The sequence below is a fragment of the Lissotriton helveticus genome, chromosome 9 (genome assembly GCF_964261635.1).
Source record: "Lissotriton helveticus chromosome 9, aLisHel1.1, whole genome shotgun sequence".
Lineage (NCBI taxonomy): Eukaryota > Metazoa > Chordata > Amphibia > Caudata > Salamandridae > Lissotriton > Lissotriton helveticus.
This window is the reverse complement of record NC_136070.1, coordinates 836,006,429-836,027,859: the sequence shown is the minus strand read 5'-3', so window position 1 is coordinate 836,027,859 and position 21,431 is coordinate 836,006,429. Positions and strand designations below refer to the sequence as shown.

General features: G+C 49.7%; 1 protein-coding gene across 2 annotated transcripts in view; it reads right to left on the bottom strand.

The window, feature by feature from the left end:
- POLR2I (RNA polymerase II subunit I) overlaps window positions 1-20,148 on the bottom strand; it is a 178,888-nt gene extending 158,740 nt beyond the window's left edge. Inside the window, exon 1 of one of the 2 annotated variants that reach the window (XM_078661004.1) lies at window positions 20,032-20,148. In XM_078661004.1, the coding sequence (XP_078517130.1) occupies window positions 20,032-20,090 (59 nt within the window). In that variant the 5' untranslated portion in view covers window positions 20,091-20,148. Of the gene's footprint in view, window positions 1-19,969 lie in introns of both variants that reach the window. The other variant, XM_078661005.1, reaches the window with a different exon arrangement.
- Window positions 20,149-21,431: the final 1,283 nt, after the last annotated feature.

Genomic DNA, 21,431 nt, shown 5'->3' with positions numbered 1-21,431 from the left:
GCAGGGCTGAACAGAGCAGACGACGTGAAGCTAGCGTGCCTTCCCTTCCGACTCAAATAAACGAGAGGCCATCTGACACAAGACAGGTCATACAGGGGCTTCCATCCTCAGCGTGTTGAGAGTTTGGATGTGCGGCGGGAAAGCTAGGACAGAGTGTGATAAAAGAGGCTAGTCCCAGGGAAATCTGACAGGTCGCCGGTGAGACAACCATCCTCGCTGGGCAGACGGAGGCGAATGCCGGGACTGCTCTCAGGGGAACCATCAACTTCACCGTACAGCAACCCAACCATGGCGTCTGGCAAGGGAACCAAAGTTACTGCCCACAACAAACTGGCCAGATTTGCATGGAATCAACAGGGGGAGGATCGAGAACAACCACAAACGGAGGCTCTGGACCTACAGAACAATCCTCAACAACAACGTGACCGCACACTCCACAACATCATGGAAGCCATACGTGGAGTGCGCACCTCCTTAGAGGCCCACATAGACTCAGTCAACAGAGTGGTGTCCCTACTACGGACAGACTTTCGCAAAATGAACGAAAAAGTGAAAGACCTTGGCGAAGTGAGGACTACACTACAAACGGATACGTCTCAACTCCAGCGACAAGTCGCTCAACTTCAAAATCAACAAGCAATGATGTCAAAGCAACTGGATGAGTATGAAGGAAGGGCTCGAAGAAACAACATACACATTTTAGGTGTGCCAGAACGTGCTGAAGGCCCGGCAGCCGACCTGTATGTAGAAGACTTGATATTGAAACATCTACAGCTCGAGAGACTATCAAGCTATTTCTCCATCGAAAGGGGCCACAGAGTACCGGGGACACACCCAAAACCGGGGGCTTCCCAACGTCCACTTATTGCCCCTGTCTTCAACTACAGGGACACAATCCTTCAAACGGCACGATCCAATCCTCCAATCAAATTGGACAATAACGTGATCACATTCTTCCCGGACTTTACAGCCAAGGTCCAGGTGCAACGGCGCAGCTTTCTGGCAGTAAAAAAGGAGCTTCGCGACCGTGAGGTGAAATATGCCATGCTATTTCCAGCTAAATTTAGAGTGGAATTGGATGGCAAGACATGGTTCTTCACCTCGCCGGAGGACGCCTGGCACTGGCTCGAGGGCTGGCGCAGAGTAGGAGGCCAAAGCAGAGACCGAAATGGAGAACACTAATCGTACAGGTCCACTCAAGGGACTGAACTGGGCGGTGATTCGGTCACGGCAGCTGCGGGAGAGAACGAATAGCTGAGAGGACCCCATTATGGATCTCGGACTACCCTGGGGTGTGCACAGATAAGTTCAATGGGAGTGAGTGGGATGGTTCTTAAGATTTTACTTGCTTCGGTGATGTTTACAGACTCGATTCAAGGATTGGGACTACCACCACCGCCCAGCTATGGGTCGTAACAGTAGGACTTCTAAAAGGCTATGAATGTTGAAACAAAGTAAAACGGATATGAGCAAGGGTGGGAGGGCTTTTAGTATACTAAGGGGGGGGGGGAGAAGCACTCTGCCTAGTTGGAGAGTGGGTAATTCCAAATCCACGGGCAGGGAAGGGGGTGGGGTGGGAATGGGGGGAGGGGAGTTTAACCTTTCAAGGTTTATTGAGTCTATCAATCAAAGATCGCATTGAGTCATGTACATGTTCCTTTGCTGACCTTTGGCACAGGGGGGAGACAATCATGACCTGGGCTAGTGCGGGTGGATATACTTACATCGTACAAAGGGGCCGCTGCAAACCAAATGTACAGATCAGGGATGTTGGGCCCGGAGAACTCTTAGATTGTCTCAATTCATCTGTCCTAACTTCCGATGATGGGGGGTAGAATGGAAATGTTGCTCTCTGTCCTTACATTGAATGTAGGGGACAAAATTAAACGGGGAATAGTCCAACAATATTTTAGGCGTCGGGCACCCGATGTGGTGTTACGACAGGAGATGCATATGGTCGGGAATAAAAGTAAGGCCCTTACAAGGGGGGGTTATGAGCTCCTGATACGTGCTAAATATAACTCTGGGTCTCGAGGGATGGGTGTTTTACTTAAAAAGAACCTGGTGCTCATAGTGAAGAATACGTGGGTTGACCCGGGGGGTTAGGGATCAGATTTGCGGTCCTAGAGGCGCGAGGGGAGGGTGCTGAATATCATCTCCCTATACCTTCCGCCAGCACTAGGTAAGGAGGCACTAGCAGACTTGGGCAAAATATTAACAGGTCTTCCCATTGGCACCCTAATCCTGGGTGGGATTTCAATATGACCATGGACGATCAAAGAGATAGACACCCACAAAGGCCGGGGGCGAGACCGAATGTGTTAACAAAAAACTTTACCACCACTATGGGACTGACCGATGTCTGGCGTACGTTACAGCCGGATGGCGCCCAATATACTTACCTTTCTAACATACACAGGAGCTCATCCCGCATTGACTATTTTCTAACATATACAGCCTCAATTGGCCACTTTTGCAATCCTCACGCCCTGTTGAGGGGTAATTCTGATCACTCAACGATGTTGGACGAATTTACATATGGTGACTACCAACCGTGGACCACAATCACCAGGAACTATACACGCAGACCATTAACTATTTTAAAGAAAATGTAGGTTCCGTTGATTCGGCACTAACCATATGGGAAACTTTTAAAGTGGTTCTGAAGGGACTGGCATTGTCTCTTAAAACGGGGTATATTAACAAGAGACACCAGCAGCTAGTTTAACTGGAAAGCGAACTCCAGCAATTGGAAGTCGGAAACATCAATTCGCCTTTAGAGGACGCTCTCCACCGCCTCACACTTAAACAGGAGGAATATAAGATCAGGGCTAGAGAACAAATGATGGCCAAACTCCTCCATACTCAGCATAGGCTATATGAATTAGGGGACAGGGCGGGTAAAACCCTGGCCTGGTTAGAGAAAAGAGATCAAGGTGAAAGGTGGGTGCCAAGACTGACTCAACGATGGCACACAGATCACGCATCCAAAGGACATAGCGGAAGTCTTTACAAATCACTTAGAGCAAATCTACTCCCCCTCTTCTACATACACGGCGGAAGACTCCCGTCAAATCCTTTCCGATAGTGACATACAGACGCTCTATGACACCGACAAGTACACCCTAGATGAGGACTTGACGGACAAGGAGATCCAGAAGGCCATAAGTCATATCCAGACGGGAAAGGCGATGGGATCCAACGGGACTCCCATTGAATTTCTAAAAATAGTGGCCACCCATGTAGCCCCGCAACTATGAGCTATGTACAATGAAAGTTACCAAAAGGGGATCCTGCCGGAGGATCAACGCCTGGCATTGGCATCCATAGTCTACATTTGTAAGCCAAGGAAGTCAGTTGATAGCTGCAGCTCATATAGACCGATTTCGCTAATTAATGTAGAAGCTAGAATTCTAGCGAAAGTACTTGCCTCGCGACTGGTCACGGTCATTTCCTCATTGGACCATCCGGACGAGTCTGGCTTTATGCCAGGAAGAAACATGGCACTAAATATTCGGTGTCTCCACAATGTATTTGCACGCTGTGAATTCATAGAGGAGGATGCAGTGGTATTGTCCCTAGATGCCTCCATGGCGTTTGATTCTATTGAGTGGCCATACCTTTTTGAAGTTCTGAAGCGAATGGGCTTCAGCCCAAAGTTTTTGGGCTGGTTAAAACTACTTTAAACAGGTATAAAGGGCCAAGTACGAGTCAACAACTATACGTCGTGGACATTCTCATTACAAAGAGGCACTTGACAGGGTTGTCCTCTGTCACCCTTGATTTTTTTCCCTCATGTTGGAACCGCTAGCTGCTTGGGTGCGATGGGATGTAATGGTGAGGGGCCTGAAATGGGCGGAAGGGCACGTCAATCGAATATCCCTAGACGCCAATGACATTGTGTTCTACCATGCCTCCCCGTATCGGTCTATTTATGTGCTGTTAAATATTTTCACAAACTTTGGAAAGTACTCTGGGTATGCCATCAACTGTAGCAAGTCGGTGTTATTCGTGCTCCAAGGCCCGGTTCCTCGACTCCCTGCAGACTGCAAAGTAGAGGTGGCCACGGATGGCTTCGGATATCTCAGAATATATATGACTCCGGATCCTCACCTTTTTTATGACCGCAATCTCGTACCCCCACTGGCCAGACTGCGTGCAGATGTTAAGCATTGGAGGTACTTACCTCTTTCGTTGGTGGGCCGAGCTGCCCTTTTTAAGATATTGGCCCTCCCGCGCTCTCTCTACATCCTTCAGAACTGTCCGCAACGGGTCCCAGACGCCTATTTTTCAGGAATAGCAAGCAAAGTCCGAACACTGCTATGGGACGGTGGATCTCCCCGCATTGCGATGAGAAAGTTGACAAAGGGGTGGTAAGATGGAGGTATTGCCCATCCCAGACATCAGGCTCTATTATTGGGCATCGCAACTACTGGTAGTCAATCACTGGATCTATCGCTCCCCTACAGATCCAGCTTATTTGCTGGACACATATCAAACTGGACACACAGGATATTTGGTGGCATTGTATTCAAGAGTAAGGGGCGATATTTTGGGCCCACATCTCACAATATAACAATCTGGCATCAGGCAAACTCCCGGCTGGGATGGTCAAATGTCCTCACAAAAGCCGTGCCCCTGTGGTATACACAGAAACTGGAACACCTGTGTCACTAACCTGGCTTTGATAAGTGGGATACTGTAGGAATTTCTACACAGGGGGATTTGGTAAAAAAGGGCTCAATCCTTAGGTCTGAGGAGCTCCGAGAAAAATACGACATGGCCCAAGGGGAGGTATTCCGGTATCTGCAAGTTAGACATGCCCTTACAACAGCTTTACCTGATCTTACAGACATACCTGAGTCATCACCACTAGAAGACAGACTGCTTGACGGCCCACTGCACTCAAAAGCAATATCACTGACCTACAAAAAACTATGTAACAATCTACCCGACACATTCCACAAACTTAGAGAGCAGTGGCAAAGAGACCTAGGACCCATTGACGATGAGGATTGGCAAACGGCACTAATGTCCCGTAAGGAAGCAGCCATTATCCTCCGTTACAGATTGAGACAACTCAAAAACCTGCATAGGTCATACTTAACAGGGGTTACTTTGGAGAAGATAGGGGCTAGACTAGACCTTAGGGGCTGCCAATAACATGCAACCTTCTATCACACGATTTGGGAATGCCCCGCAGTGCAGCAAATTTGGGAAAGGGCCACGACCCATATCCAGAATGCCCTAGCAAAAGAATGAATCCTTACACAGAGACTAGGTCTTCCTAACATATGGGAGCCGACTGACCTCAAAGAGGTGGAACAACAACAGACCACACTGAGTTACACCCTAGTCAAACGTGAGATTGTGAAGGGATGGGGGCGGCAGGTGAGCCCTCTCCCCGAGTGTGGGTAAAAGAGTTCGACAAGTGTATGAGTGCAGAAACAGAAGTATTTAAATCACGAGGGTGTCTGAAGAAATGAGATAACAAATGGGGCAAATGGAACCTACACCGTGGTAACCTGTGTGTATCCCCATCAATGGACATGGACATGCGATACGTAGGAGAGCGAGATATAGACATATTATGATTGTAACCACGCACCTCAATTATTGCAATGAAACAATGTACAACTATTCGTAACGCTAAATGGAAAATGTATGCAACTCTAATTGTTGTAAAATTAATAAAAAGATTATTTTAAAAAAAATTAAAAGTCATGTAAGGCTAACCATGATGGATCTCTCATGACGACTTTGTTTACTACATAATAAATATCATAAAATATGACATTTCTCCAGTCTTTATTGTCAAACTCACAATTACCGACATCAAAATGTAATGAAATTGCCTAGTAGAAATAAATTAAATGGAATTAACCTATATATTTTAATAAGCAATAACTCTAAACTTGATATGACCCTGCTTGTATACACACAAGCAAATAGTGTTCATTGTGACAACGTTCAAGCGAATTACATTTTCACTGCAAATACCAATTCATATTTTCTCTCCTTTTTAGGTCGAGCTTAGGCAGCGCATGCGCCCTCTTACGAGTCATGCTGAATCTTCTCTATGGAGTTCGAGCACACCCACCGTCTGTCACTGGTTCTTTTATGTGCCATTTGGAACTCCTTGGTTTTCCAAGGTGCATAGTTTACATTTGTCCCACCTCTTGGTGTGTTGTTGATGCACATGGCTATTGGCCCTATTACTTGTAGGCTTTCACCTTTGGCCATCTATGTTCGTTTTGGTGGACTATTTGATTCTTTTGCCTCAGCTGTCGTGTTATTCGGCTGCAGTTGTCCCTCCCAACTCCTTCCATGACACTGCATGCCCCACCCTTGTGCCTGATGCGCCTGTTCCATGTTTATTATTGTTGTTTTAGTATCCCGTCCCGCTTTTCACTCGATGGCCACAGTATTGTTTATTTTGGGGGGCGTGTACAGTAACCCTGGAGGGGAGATTCACGGACATGCCATCTGGCAATCCCTGCCACACTCCACAGGGATCACAGCCGTGTCATTCTTCGTTTTGCTGCCCCAGCGCATGTCTCAAGCGTTGTCAGCCACCCCACCCCCTTTTTTTAACTTTCCAATTTCGTGTCGTACAGAAGCTCAGGCCCGTAACAATCAAAATTACACATTCCTTTTGGGGTTGTTTCTTGGGGTGTACATTAACACACGTCACTGAACAGCCCCCACCTCCCCCTCTCTCTCTCTAAAAGGGGTGTCCCTGACACTTGTGCACAAACATTATGTGACCTGCCTATTAATTTTGGCCCTGCAAATAAGCAGTGTGGTCCGAGTTTCAATGTCGGGTTTCTTACATTGTATACAAATATTTCTGGAACCGAATAGTACATTGTCGTTGGAAATGTTCTCATTAACAGAAGGAAATGAAACTTTTAGTTTCAAGCCCTGTCAGAGAATCTTTTGAATTAAACTGCAGCAAAATGTGAATTATTTGTAAAACAAGCGTGTGTCCTCGCAAAAGCTCACTTAGCGTGTGTGTTAACTATATTCCCTGGAGTTAACTTTCCCGGTTCGAGATAGGGAGTCCTGTATTGCGCTTGCTTTTATTGCTCCTGCTACTCGTCCCTGCTCTGACATCAGTCCATCGTTAGATGCCGTGGGCATAGGGGTTGGGCATTCACCCAGTGTTGATTCCCCTTCTAGGCCGCAACTTCCCACCGTAGGTAGTCAAACAGTACAGCGCCTCCAGGTACCCTGCCGCTCGCATGGAGCCCCAGCCATAGAGTAAACAGGTATCTAAGTGATGAAGCCCCTCAGACTCCGTAAGTTGTGAGCACAGTCATAATGCTCAGAGTGTCATCAACTACACACGTACATTAGTGGGGGTGGAAATGTTCCTCCCCGGAGTCACGCCACTAGCTGCAACCCATGTATCTCTCAACTTTGCTCACTGTCGTTAGCTGCTGATTTCTCCTCTATGCTGTTGTTCGCTGCTACTTAAAGACGATTACAGGAATAGCTATTTCTGTGCTTTTCTTTATTTTTTTTTGCCTTGAGAAACTGCTGCATTTTTAAAGAATTCTAGCAATTTCCTTCTCAGTTTTAGAGCAGGGATATTTTTATAGGCTCTGAATGTCGCCACGAACAGTTTGCCTTTTGACTGAATCGAAATTTTGTACACATGCCTTCTGATGATATAAATTTAAGCACTCTCTGTACTTTACCCATGTAATAACATACTCCTTGCTAACTTTGTATTAGTCAATTTAACCCAGGATGCTATACATCAGAGTTTTTGATAAGTAATTATGAAGGCTGAGTAACAGTTGTTTAGCTGTCTGTAATTTTCAGACATGAGAGAGGGCGGGAGGTGAGGAAGGATTATTTCTGTTTAAAATCTTATAAGAATTAGATTGTTTGGTCACACATCTAATCATTAAAGTCACCAGGAAGTAAAAAGCACATGAATTGCTGGGTTAGATGTGCATTGAAAATCAAAGTGTGGGATTGTGTCATATTTTATTTTAGATTGTGGAATTTCATATATTTTATTGTAAGGTACATGTAATCTAAAACTCATTTCCCACTGCTACAGGTTTAGTAATTCAATCATACTACTACCCTCCATCACTCTCTGTGTTGGCCCAGTCCCTCCCAATTTCAGCACAGCACCATCTTGTTAGACCTGGCACCTTGGCGTGAGTTTCCCTTCCACTTTTTGCTGTTGTGCCTCCAATGTTTTGATGGTGTCTGCTACTCAGGGCACTGCGCCACGGCCAACCCGTGCCGCAGTGCAAGTGCTCCCTACTGTAAAGTGTACATGTGATTGATGTCCATGATTGGTTCATTGGATTTACTGTTAGTCCCTAGTAAAGTGCACCAGGAGTGCCAGGGCTTGTGAATGCCAATACTGCTAGTGGGCCTGCAGCGCTGGTTGCGCCACCCACAGAAGCAGCCTTAAAATGTGTCTAGGGTCTGCCATTGCAGAACCTACGTGCAGTCTGGTACTGTCACACTGGCTGGGCAAGTGCACACACTTGCCAGCCCCTAAACCTTCCCTTAAACTTCATATTAGTCACCCCTATGGTAGGCCTGAGGACAGGGTGCATTGTAAGTGTAAGGTAGAACATGCCCTGATGTGTGTGGCATGTTCTAATAGTGAATTACTACCAAATTCGTTTTTCACTATTGTAAGGCTACCTGTTCCCTTCTAGGCCAGATGGGCTGCTGGAATTATTACACTCTATAATCCCAGCAGGCTCAGGGAACGTGGTAGAAATTCATGTTTAGTATGCCTGAACTCAGAATAATAAAATACTTCTTTTGGTAAAGTTTATTTTAATATCCTGTGTTTGCAAATGCTACTTTTAGAAAGTTAGCATTTGCTTGCCTAACCATTTCAGCCCGCCTCTGCTTGGATGTGGATCTGACTGTCTGGTGTGTGTGAGTGACAGGGCTGGGAGTTGACAGGTAGTGATTAGCAGGAGGACCCCTGAATGGGTGGTGGGAGTTTCCCCTGAATGATGCATCAGGCTGTGCCCCTGCCACCACAATGCTGGCTCCGCCCTCCTGGGGAGCGACTGATGACTCAGCCTGCACCTGGCCCAGGAAGGACCGAAGCTTGTAAACAAAGTGCTCAGGCCACTCCTGCCCTCTCAATGCCGGCTCCGCCCCCCTGGGGAGCGGCTGATGTGCCTGCCCTCACACTGAATGCAGAAGTCATAAGTACCCACAACAAGTACTCAGAGACTGGAGCAGTTATGCAGAGGCCCCCCTGGCTTGCTAGAACAAAAGAAACTGGGTATAAAAGTAGGAGCCCTGCTCCTTGTAAATTAGATCCTGTTTGTGCTACAAGAGAAACTCTGCCCGAAGAGAAGGACCTGGAAGGACTACAAGGAGGAGTGCTGACTCTGGCCTGTGTCTGGTGCCTTGCTGCCAAAGGAGAGGAAGAGAAAAGACTACAAGAGACTTTTGCTTTTTATTTTAACTTGGTGCCAAACTCTGCTGAAAAGATCTCCAAGGGCTTGCTGTGAACTTGCCCCCTGACCAGCGCTCCAGGAACAGTGAGCGCTACCCCCTGACAGAGGAACCACTGTGGACCGCTGCTTTCCCTCTGCACGCCTATCCAGGAAAAGCGGAGCGCGCTGTGACCATCGCGCTCTTCAGCAACGCTCTGGGTGTGCCCCCGTTCTGAACACCGTGACTGCTGCCTGCCAGGCCCAGAAGCATCGCAAAGATTAGCCCAGCTGATCTAAGCACCGTGACTGACCCCGAGCCGCAGCTCGCAACGTAAAGAAAGGTTGTGCCCGGTGCCTGCTTGCACCCCTCCGTGACTTGTGCCCCTGAACGCGCCGCCGCTGTCCGAGAAACAGCTGCTGCGTGGGGTACAAGAACGCCGCCTGGATTGTTGGTGGTGTGCTCTGTGGATTGCCGCCCCCTGCGGGTGCCCCTCTGTGAAAACACCGAGGCTCTCTGTCCCTGTGGCCCGGCCCGCGCCGCAACGCCAACCTCCGAGCTCGAGCCGAGCCGCCGCTCGCTCCAACCCCGGGAGGAAGACACCGCGACGCGGATCACCGCGCTGACCTGCGCTCGGACTGCCTCGATCCTGCTCAAGAAAGACAAAGGTACTGTTGTTGCCCCCGCGGTGCGAGCATCTGGCCTGCCCGCTCGCACCGCCCTCTGATCCGCCAAGTCCTCGGAGCCGCGTGGAGAGCGCTCCCAGGGCCCCCGCCCTCTCCCCCGCCAGTCGCGCACAGCCGTGCGGCTCGCACAGAGAGGCGGACTCGACCCAACCTGCCGCCGCTCCCGCTAGACGCGTGAGCCCGGGCCGGTCGGGACCAGTCAGTCATCGGAGGTGCACCAAGGCCCCCAGCAGGCAACCCCACCTTTGTTTTTGCTAAACTTGAACAGGAAAGCCTCACCCAATATCGTATGTGAGGAATAAGAAAGACAAGCTGAGAAAGAACTGTGACATTTATAAAGAGTAACTGGAATCTGCATTTGAAATAACCAAGACTGTATTTACAAGCCTGCTTGAAATTTATATAAAGAGAATATATTTTTACAAATACAGTTTGGTGTCATTGTGTGGTGGGTTGGTTGTGACGGTGGAATATTGCAAATGTTTAACCCTACATGCCCCAGAGATTAGCCTAAGACTGCTTAAGCCACACTACCTAGAGGGTAAGCAGAGGTTGTCTTGAAGGTAACCCTCAGCCCTGCCGAGGAAGAGAGAGGCCCTGCTTGTCGCCAGTGTTGCACTGCGCCAACCAGAGACTCCCCCTTCCTACATTGGTGGCAGCGGTGGGATTCGCGAATTTACATTTGCAGTGTTTTACCTTAGCTACTGACCATTGCATAGTGATTACAGTCCAGTAACTTAGCCACAGACTTTTTGTTTTTCAATTCTGCTAAAAAAAAAAAAGAAGATCCCTAGTGTTGCAAGCATGCCTGGCACAAACAGCGTTGATGGGGCGGAATCCCTGACCTCTGAGGTGTTGGAGGTAGAATGGGATCCATCAAAGTTGGATGACTACAAGAGGAAAGAACTGTGGAGCTTTATAAAGAAGTTCAAGGTTCCCCATGCAGGGTGCAGGAACAAGGATGATTTCTACAGGGCCCTGAAAGCCTGGAGTGAATCAAGGGATGCGCCTGTGGATCCTGTGATACCTGAGCGACCAGACAGCGTCCACAGCTTTGGCAGAGGCCTGTCGCCAGAGGAGCTGGCAGACAGACAGGCAACCAGGGATCATGAGATCAAGATGGCAGAATTGAATTTGAAGGGCCAAATGGAGCTTGAAAGCAAAAAAATGGCTCTGGAAGAAAGAAAACTCCAGTTTGAGTTTGATATGAAGATGAGGGAGATGAGTCTAAAAGAGAAAGCCTTGGATCGTCCTCCCTCTGGTGGCAGCACAACGCCGGTGCAGGTAGAGTCAAGAGTGCACATCCCCAAAGATGTAGTTAAAGAGTTCTTTAAGGGGGATGACATAGGACAGTGGTTTAGGGCATATGAGGTAGCCATGCTTTCCCACCGGGTCCCTGAGAAGGATTGGGGAGCGGGGTTATGGGGAAGGTTCCTTAGCGAAGGAAGGGACACCCTGCTAGATTTGCCCACTGAAGACCAGAGATCTTATCCCCATATGAAAGGAGCTTTAATGACCAGGTATGGGCTTACCCCTGAAATGTATAGGCAGAAGTTTAGGGGGTGTAATAAGCGGCCTGGGAATACGTATGTGGAGTTTGTGACTTTTTTTTGCAGAGCACTGGATGGTTGGGTGAAGGGTAACAAAGTGAATGATTTTCAAGGTCTCTTTGATTTAATTGCATGGGAGCACTTGTCTGATCAATGTTTTCCTGAGTTACGCCAGCACCTGATTGATAGCAAGTTGTCCAACCCGAGGAAACTTGCTGAAGAGGCGGACCGCTGGCTCAGCACCAGGGTCCACAAGGGTCCAGTGGGAGACTCCGCCAAGGGTGGGCAGGGTCCCCAGCAGAAGAGTGGGGGGGACAAGGGAAAACAGAAAGGGTTCCAAAAAGGCCCCCAAAGTAATCCCCAAGGGGACCAGCAGAAAGGTTCTCAGCCTCCCCCACCCCCTAAGCAGAATGGGGCCCCGACAGGTCGACCTGTTCCAAAGGGGCCCTTCAATTGTTACAAATGTGGTGACCCGGGGCACATAGCCAGTGACCCCAAGTGTCGCCTGTTTGGAAAACCAGCACCCACTGGTGCTCCGCCCCGACAAGTGACCAGTGTTCACTTAGGAGAAGAAGTGATGGTCCCGGGGGGTGGAGATCCTGTTCAGATGACCCTAGTCTCACTAGGAGACAGTGAGATGGTCCCTACAAGCTACCTGCCCTCTAACACAAAAAAATATGGGCAGGTGGTTACCATCAATGGTAAGAAAGCTGAGGCTCTTAGAGACACAGGAGCCAGTGTGACTGCAGTGAGGCATCACCTGGTGTCTCAGGAGCAGGTTGTACCCCATGCCTACTGTAGGGTTGTCAACGCTGACAATTCAGAGAGTCAGTGTCCGATGGCTCAAGTTCCCTTCGAGTGGGGGGGGGTCTCTGGTACTCTGCAGGTCTGTGTGAGGAAAGCCATGCCTGTTGACTGTTTGCTAGGGAATGACTTGGAGGACTCCCCTTGGGAAAAGGTGGAGAAAACGACTCACCTGAAGATGGTGGGTCTACCTGACTGGGCGTGCGTGACCACCCGGTCAATGGCAGCCAGTAGGGGTGATCAAGAGGTCCTGGGGCCTGAAGGAGAGGCCCAGGAACCGGCCTTAGGGAGAAGGCGCAGGGGGCGCGGGAAACCGGCCCCTGAAGTTCCCACGGTCCAGGAGGAAGCAGACCTTGAGGGGGATGCCCTGGAGCCTACTGGGGAACAGATTGCCGAACTGGGGGACCTGCCTGAGCTGACCCATTGGCAGCAAGAAGGAGGCCCCTCCAGGGAGGAATTCTGCAGGGAGCAGAAAGAATGCCCTTCTCTCGTGGGTATGCGGCAGCAGGCTGCAGACCAGGCCAATGGTGTTCAGGCCAAAACACATTATGTGTACTGGGAGAATGACCTCCTATACTCAGAGCCTAAGGCTGCTGAACCTGGGTCAGCCCGTGTGCTGGTGGTACCCCAGAAGTTCAGAGCCTTCCTACTGGGACTGGCTCATGATGTGCCTTTAGCAGGACATTTGGGGATGGACAAGACCTATGACAGGCTTGTCACCCACTTCTACTGGCCCCAAATGCACAAGAGCTCAGATGCTCATTGTAGGACCTGTCCAACTTGCCAGGCAAGTGGGAAGAGCGGAGGGAAGAACAAGGCTCCCCTCCAACCCTTCCCTGTGGTCAGTACGCCATTCCAACGAGTGGGTATTGATATTGTTGGGCCTCTGGACCCCAAGACAGCCATGGGCAACAGGTTCATCCTGGTCTTGGTGGATCATGCCACCCGGTACCCTGAAGCCATCCCTCTGAGGACAGTGACGGCCCCCGTGGTGGGGCGTGCACTAATGGGAATTTTCTCCAGAGTGGGGTTCCCTCTAGAGGTGGTGAGCGACAGGGGTACCAACTTCATATCCAAGTATATGAAGTCCCTTTGGCAAGAGTGTGGTGTAACCTACAAGTTCACCACACCTTACCATCCCCAAGGAAATGGGTTGGTTGAGAGATTCAACCGAACCCTGAAGGGCATGATCATGGGCCTGGAAGGTCCAATGAGGCGTAAGTGGGACGTCCTCTTACCATGCCTGCTCTTTGCATACCGCGAGGTGCCTCAGAAGTCTCTAGGGTTCAGCCCCTTTGAGCTGCTGTATGGTCACCCCGTGAGAGGACCACTGAGTTTGGTAAAGGAAGGCTGGGAGCAATCTCCCAGGAAACCTCCCCAGAATGTATATAGCTACATGCTGGCCTTCAGAAACCAAACCAGGCGCTTCAGACAACTTGCTGAGGCAAATCTGGAAGCTAGCCAGGAGGAGATGAAGCGGTGGTACGACCAGAATGCCACTCTGGTAGAGCTTCAGCCTGGACAGGAGGTGTATGTCTTGGCCCCAGTGGAACCCTGTGCACTTCAGGATAAGTGGACAGGCCCATTTGAGGTTGTGGAGCGCAAGAGCTCAGTGACATACTTGGTGGACATGAAGACGCCCAGGAATCCTTTAAGGGTCTTACATGTCAACCGCCTCAAGCCCCACTTGAAAAGGTCCGAAGTGGGCATGCTGTTGGCCACTGATGATGGAATGGAAGAGGAGTCTGAGCCTCTTCCTGACCTCTTAGTGGCCTGTGAGAAGGATGGGTCAGTGGATGGAGTTAACCTCTCACCCACCCTGACCCCTGAGCAACAGGAAGACTGCCGCCAGTTGCTGGGGCAGTTTCCAGACCTGTTCTCCCTGGTTCCTAGTGTCACAGATTGGTGCGTCCATGATGTGGACACAGGGGACAGCTTACCTGTGAAGCACAAGGCTTACAGGGTAACTGACAGGGTACGGGCCTGCATCAAGGAGGAGGTCTCCAAGATGCTTGCTCTTAGGGTGGTTGAGTCCTCCAGCAGTCCTTGGTCCAGCCCCGTGGTCTTGGTCCCAAAGGCTGCTGCGCCGGGAGCCACACCTGAACTCCGGTTCTGTGTGGACTACAGAGGACTCAATTCAGTCACCAAGACTGACGCGCACCCTATCCCCAGAGCTGATGAGCTCATTGATCGGCTAGGGGCTGCCCGGTTCCTCAGCACGTTTGATTTAACGTCTGGGTACTGGCAGATCGCCTTGACCGATGGGGCAAAGGAGAGGTCAGCATTCTCCACACCAGATGGGCATTTCCAGTTCCGGGTTATGCCATTTGGGATGAAGAATGCCCCTGCCACCTTTCAGAGGTTGGTCAACCAGGTGTTGGTTGGGCTGGATGAGTTCAGTGCCGCCTACCTGGATGACATCGCAGTGTTCAGTGGCACCTGGCCAGAACACCTGCGGCACCTCTGGGAAGTGTTGATGGCGCTGCGCAAGGCAGGCCTCACAATCAAGGCAAGCAAGTGCCAGATTGGGCAGGGCTCAGTGGTATACTTGGGACACCAAGTGGGGAGTGGCAAGGTGGCACCCTTGCAACCCAAAATTGAGACCATCCTGGCTTGGGAACCCCCCAAGACCCAGACTGCAGTGAGAGCCTTCCTGGGGCTCACTGGGTATTACAGGAGGTTTGTCAAGGGCTATGGCACTATTGTGACCCCCTTGACAGAACTGACTTCTAAGAAGCAGCCCAGGAATGTGATTTGGACTGACACCTGTCAGAAGGCTTTTGACACCCTGAAGACTGCCATGTGCACGGCGCCCGTGCTCCTGGCTCCTGATTTCTCCAAGGAATTCATAGTGCAAACAGACGCTTCAGAGCATGGTGTAGGGGCTGTTCTCTCACAGATGACTGAGGAGGGCTGGGACCAACCCGTAGCCTTCATCAGTAGGAGGTTACTTCCACGGGAAAGTAGGTGGAGTGCAATAGAGCGAGAAGCATTTGCTGTGGTCTGGGCGCTGAAGAAGCTAAGACCCTACTTGTTTGGGTCTCACTTCCGGGTTCAGACGGACCACAGGCCCCTCAGATGGTTGATGCAAATGAGGGGTGAGAACCCAAAACTGTTGAGGTGGTCCATCTCCCTACAGGGTATGGACTTCACGGTGGAACACCGCCCTGGCACAGATCACGCCAACGCTGATGGTCTGTCCAGATTTTTCCGCCTTAGTGATGAGGAACTCCCTGGGGAAGGGTAGTTCTCCCCACATTTCAGCTGGAGGGGACACGTGTTAGACCTGGCACCTTGGCGTGAGTTTCCCTTCCACTTTTTGCTGTTGTGCCTCCAATGTTTTGATGGTGTCTGCTACTCAGGGCACTGCGCCACGGCCAACCCGTGCCGCAGTGCAAGTGCTCCCTACTGTAAAGTGTACATGTGATTGATGTCCATGATTGGTTCATTGGATTTACTGTTAGTCCCTAGTAAAGTGCACCAGGAGTGCCAGGGCTTGTGAATGCCAATACTGCTAGTGGGCCTGCAGCGCTGGTTGCGCCACCCACAGAAGCAGCCTTAAAATGTGTCTAGGGTCTGCCATTGCAGAACCTACGTGCAGTCTGGTACTGTCACACTGGCTGGGCAAGTGCACACACTTGCCAGCCCCTAAACCTTCCCTTAAACTTCATATTAGTCACCCCTATGGTAGGCCTGAGGGCAGGGTGCATTGTAAGTGTAAGGTAGAACATGCCCTGATGTGTGTGGCATGTTCTAATAGTGAATTACTACCAAATTCGTTTTTCACTATTGTAAGGCTACCTGTTCCCTTCTAGGCCAGATGGGCTGCTGGAATTATTACACTCTATAATCCCAGCAGGCTCAGGGAACGTGGTAGAAATTCATGTTTAGTATGCCTGAACTCAGAATAATAAAATACTTCTTTTGGTAAAGTTTATTTTAATATCCTGTGTTTGCAAATGCTACTTTTAGAAAGTTAGCATTTGCTTGCCTAACCATTTCAGCCCGCCTCTGCTTGGATGTGGATCTGACTGTCTGGTGTGTGTGAGTGACAGGGCTGGGAGTTGACAGGTAGTGATTAGCAGGAGGACCCCTGAATGGGTGGTGGGAGTTTCCCCTGAATGATGCATCAGGCTGTGCCCCTGCCACCACAATGCTGGCTCCGCCCTCCTGGGGAGCGACTGATGACTCAGCCTGCACCTGGCCCAGGAAGGACCGAAGCTTGTAAACAAAGTGCTCAGGCCACTCCTGCCCTCTCAATGCCGGCTCCGCCCCCCTGGGGAGCGGCTGATGTGCCTGCCCTCACACTGAATGCAGAAGTCATAAGTACCCACAACAAGTACTCAGAGACTGGAGCAGTTATGCAGAGGCCCCCCTGGCTTGCTAGAACAAAAGAAACTGGGTATAAAAGTAGGAGCCCTGCTCCTTGTAAATTAGATCCTGTTTGTGCTACAAGAGAAACTCTGCCCGAAGAGAAGGACCTGGAAGGACTACAAGGAGGAGTGCTGACTCTGGCCTGTGTCTGGTGCCTTGCTGCCAAAGGAGAGGAAGAGAAAAGACTACAAGAGACTTTTGCTTTTTATTTTAACTTGGTGCCAAACTCTGCTGAAAAGATCTCCAAGGGCTTGCTGTGAACTTGCCCCCTGACCAGCGCTCCAGGAACAGTGAGCGCTACCCCCTGACAGAGGAACCACTGTGGACCGCTGCTTTCCCTCTGCACGCCTATCCAGGAAAAGCGGAGCGCGCTGTGACCATCGCGCTCTTCAGCAACGCTCTGGGTGTGCCCCCGTTCTGAACACCGTGACTGCTGCCTGCCAGGCCCAGAAGCATCGCAAAGATTAGCCCAGCTGATCTAAGCACCGTGACTGACCCCGAGCCGCAGCTCGCAACGTAAAGAAAGGTTGTGCCCGGTGCCTGCTTGCACCCCTCCGTGACTTGTGCCCCTGAACGCGCCGCCGCTGTCCGAGAAACAGCTGCTGCGTGGGGTACAAGAACGCCGCCTGGATTGTTGGTGGTGTGCTCTGTGGATTGCCGCCCCCTGCGGGTGCCCCTCTGTGAAAACACCGAGGCTCTCTGTCCCTGTGGCCCGGCCCGCGCCGCAACGCCAACCTCCGAGCTCGAGCCGAGCCGCCGCTCGCTCCAACCCCGGGAGGAAGACACCGCGACGCGGATCACCGCGCTGACCTGCGCTCGGACTGCCTCGATCCTGCTCAAGAAAGACAAAGGTACTGTTGTTGCCCCCGCGGTGCGAGCATCTGGCCTGCCCGCTCGCACCGCCCTCTGATCCGCCAAGTCCTCGGAGCCGCGTGGAGAGCGCTCCCAGGGCCCCCGCCCTCTCCCCCGCCAGTCGCGCACAGCCGTGCGGCTCGCACAGAGAGGCGGACTCGACCCAACCTGCCGCCGCTCCCGCTAGACGCGTGAGCCCGGGCCGGTCGGGACCAGTCAGTCATCGGAGGTGCACCAAGGCCCCCAGCAGGCAACCCCACCTTTGTTTTTGCTAAACTTGAACAGGAAAGCCTCACCCAATATCGTATGTGAGGAATAAGAAAGACAAGCTGAGAAAGAACTGTGACATTTATAAAGAGTAACTGGAATCTGCATTTGAAATAACCAAGACTGTATTTACAAGCCTGCTTGAAATTTATATAAAGAGAATATATTTTTACAAATACAGTTTGGTGTCATTGTGTGGTGGGTTGGTTGTGACGGTGGAATATTGCAAATGTTTAACCCTACATGCCCCAGAGATTAGCCTAAGACTGCTTAAGCCACACTACCTAGAGGGTAAGCAGAGGTTGTCTTGAAGGTAACCCTCAGCCCTGACGAGGAAGAGAGAGGCCCTGCTTGTCGCCAGTGTTGCACTGCGCCAACCAGAGACTCCCCCTTCCTACACATCTCAATATCAGCACAGCACCACCTCCTCATAAGTGTGCCTCCACCAGCGCAGCCCTACCACAGCATCAGGGAAGCACCACTTCAGCATTAGCCCAGCACCAGTGCATCACCTCTGCACCAGCACAGCACCACTCAGCACCCCCTCAGCACCATCTCCGCACAAGCACACTACCACCTCAGCACCACCTCATTGCCAATCCGCACAACTGCAGCATCACCTCAGCGCAGCACCACCACCTCAGCATCAGCGCAGCATCATCACAGCACCCTCTCAGCATCAGCACAGCACCACCTCCTCATAAGTTCACCACCACCAGTACAGCACCACCTCTACATAAAGCACAGCACCACACACTGCATCAGTGCAGCCCCACCTCAGCAACTCGGTACCACCACAGCACCAGCTCAGAAGCATCACTGAGCATCATCTCTGCACTAGCACAACACCACCTCAGTATCACTCAGCATCACCAGCACATCACTACCTCATAATCACTTAGCTCCACCTCAGCCTGCCCTCGGAATCTGGCATCTGTTGTTTCTCCCCTAGCTGCTCATGTTGTAATTCAGGTACTATTTACCAATCCCCACCCTCCAATTGTTTATATTTCCCCCCACATAAAACAAGTTATAACAAACATGCATTAGAACAGGCAGGAAGAAGTTGCCAACATTGGAAAGAAGAAAACTAGGTTTTTTTTTTTAATAGGGTTGTTCAGTTGAACATAATGTCTTCTTTGTTGTATATATAGTAACAAAAATACTTATGACCATTTTTTATTATAACTTTCAAACATGCTGCACAGCAGCCACGCTTCTCTACAACATGCTGTACGCCCGCTGCTCTGGCTAAACACTTATAATGTCCCAAAGGTGATACACATTGGCTAAGCCATTGCTTGTTGTTGGATGCTACCAGATAGGTCCATACTACAAACGACCAAAACACAAATGTTTTAAAGTTTACATATTTTGTATTCGTCTTTAAAAAAAACTCATGGGGTACGGAGGTTGGTTGATAAACACGCGATGTCCAATTGTTCAGCTACAGAGACATTGTTTTGGAATGCTGAACGTCTATGTTTTAGTATAAATTTGCAAGCGGTTCTTAGATAGCGTTTTATACACGCTGTGTTATGACAACAAGAGTTACAATGTATGAGCTGCCGGTAGCATGGTGTCTCTGTGACAAAAGCAATACGTAACCCACTAAGCTCCCAATATAGAATACACATCAGTGATTTGCAGGTTACACGTTATGTTATCACCGCTAAGTCCGCTATGCTATTTCATGAGTCACACCTGTCATAAAAAAGAAAGCTTGCAGAGCTCTCAATCAAGTGCAGTCTCCACCATGGTTATCTTTGGGTTACCATACTCTGGGAATTGCTGCGTAATCAAAGATCTCCACAGCAGCCTCCCTAAGTCCAAAATATATTATAAATGCAGCATGTCTATTATCCACCAAGTCTGCCAGAACAGATTTGAAGTCAGCTTTTAAAATGCGTAAAAGGCGAACTGCAGGGACAGGGATGGAACGAAGGATAGATTTTCACGCCTGACATAAAACAATTTGCGAGTACAGCTCTAGAAACCCACCAATATTAAAATTGAGTTTCAGATGTAAAATCGGAGGGCCTGTGCACACCAGTAACACTCACCACTCCTGACAGAAGCGGATGCCCACGAAGCCAGGTTCGTAAGTACCTTCGACTTCCATCTTTTCGAGTTTTCACAGAGCACCGGAAGTTATCAACTAGAAACTGCACTCGTAGGAGAGGTTTCGGGAAGCAGGCGTTTCATGGGATTCGCCCGAGAGACTATAGCAAAGCGGCCATCTTGGAGATGTGCAATTACTGTTGCTGGGACAGGGAGATTCACAAAATCCGACTTGTTTTTAAGAATCTCATATAGCACGCCTATCCTATATTAAATAGTTAAGCACGGTTTGCAATTTAGTAACACATTATGAAAACTGGACTGTACTACTCTTGTACAAACTATCCACGTTTTTATGATTGTGTTTCAGAATATAAAGAACAATGTTCAACACCGAACTTTTGTGAGTACGAGTATCGTTAGTAAAAATTAATAACACCACTCAAATGCTCTCTCAGTTTGAGACTTCCGTGTTTAATTTACACCTTTAGTCATTTTTCCCTTTTAACTAGAGATATAAGCTCAATTGCGACCGACATCTTGGAAGGGCGATGCTTTAATTTGTCGTGTAACATTTACTGACAGTAGGATGCGTTGTATGTATTTAACAAAATAGCGAGTAGACATGATTTCTTGTTTTACTTTGGCCATTCATTTCGCAAAGTCGTTGCAGTGATGCTATTTTGGAGGAAAAAAAGTTAGTTTCTTTTAAAGACAGGAAACTTTACCGAGTTGGTCGCCATATTTACAAGTGTTTTCATAAGAACAGAGTGATGACAAATTCACACAGCAATGGTTAAATGTAATTTTCGGAAAAGCTGATTTCTCCGTAAACTTGTTCTGACTGCATTAGTAACTATACTACACGTAGCTGCCAAGTTTCAGATCACTAATTAATATGTGACGTTACCATAGGGTGACCAGATTCTATGTCAGGACGGAGGCGAGGATTATGCAGTCCTTTCTTCTCTTTATTTTAACAGCAATTCAAAGAAAAAAAACAATCACAATATAATATAGGAACTACAGCTCCCATGAGCACATGGGGCAAAGTGTCCATAGTAACCGCCAGCCAATGATGATGCCGTCCGCCGTATAATTGGCCGTGACGTCCCTTCCGCTTCCTCTTTCTTCTCTGCTCGTCAGATAAGTCACTTTACTATTTTTCTGACGTACTGTGTATATTTCGTTATAATTGTTGAGCGTTTTGTGCCTGTGCAATAGCGCTAGCTTCAGTGGTGCGCTTTCTCATTTCTGGGCTTCGGCAGTGCGCCGTGCGACAGGCGCTGCTTGCGCCGTCACTGCCGCTTTAACGCGGACTGTGTGAAGCGCGTCCTCGCGCTTCCCCGGATCTGTGGGGCACCACCGCTGGGGAAAAGGCTGCGCTCGCGGCGTTCTGTCC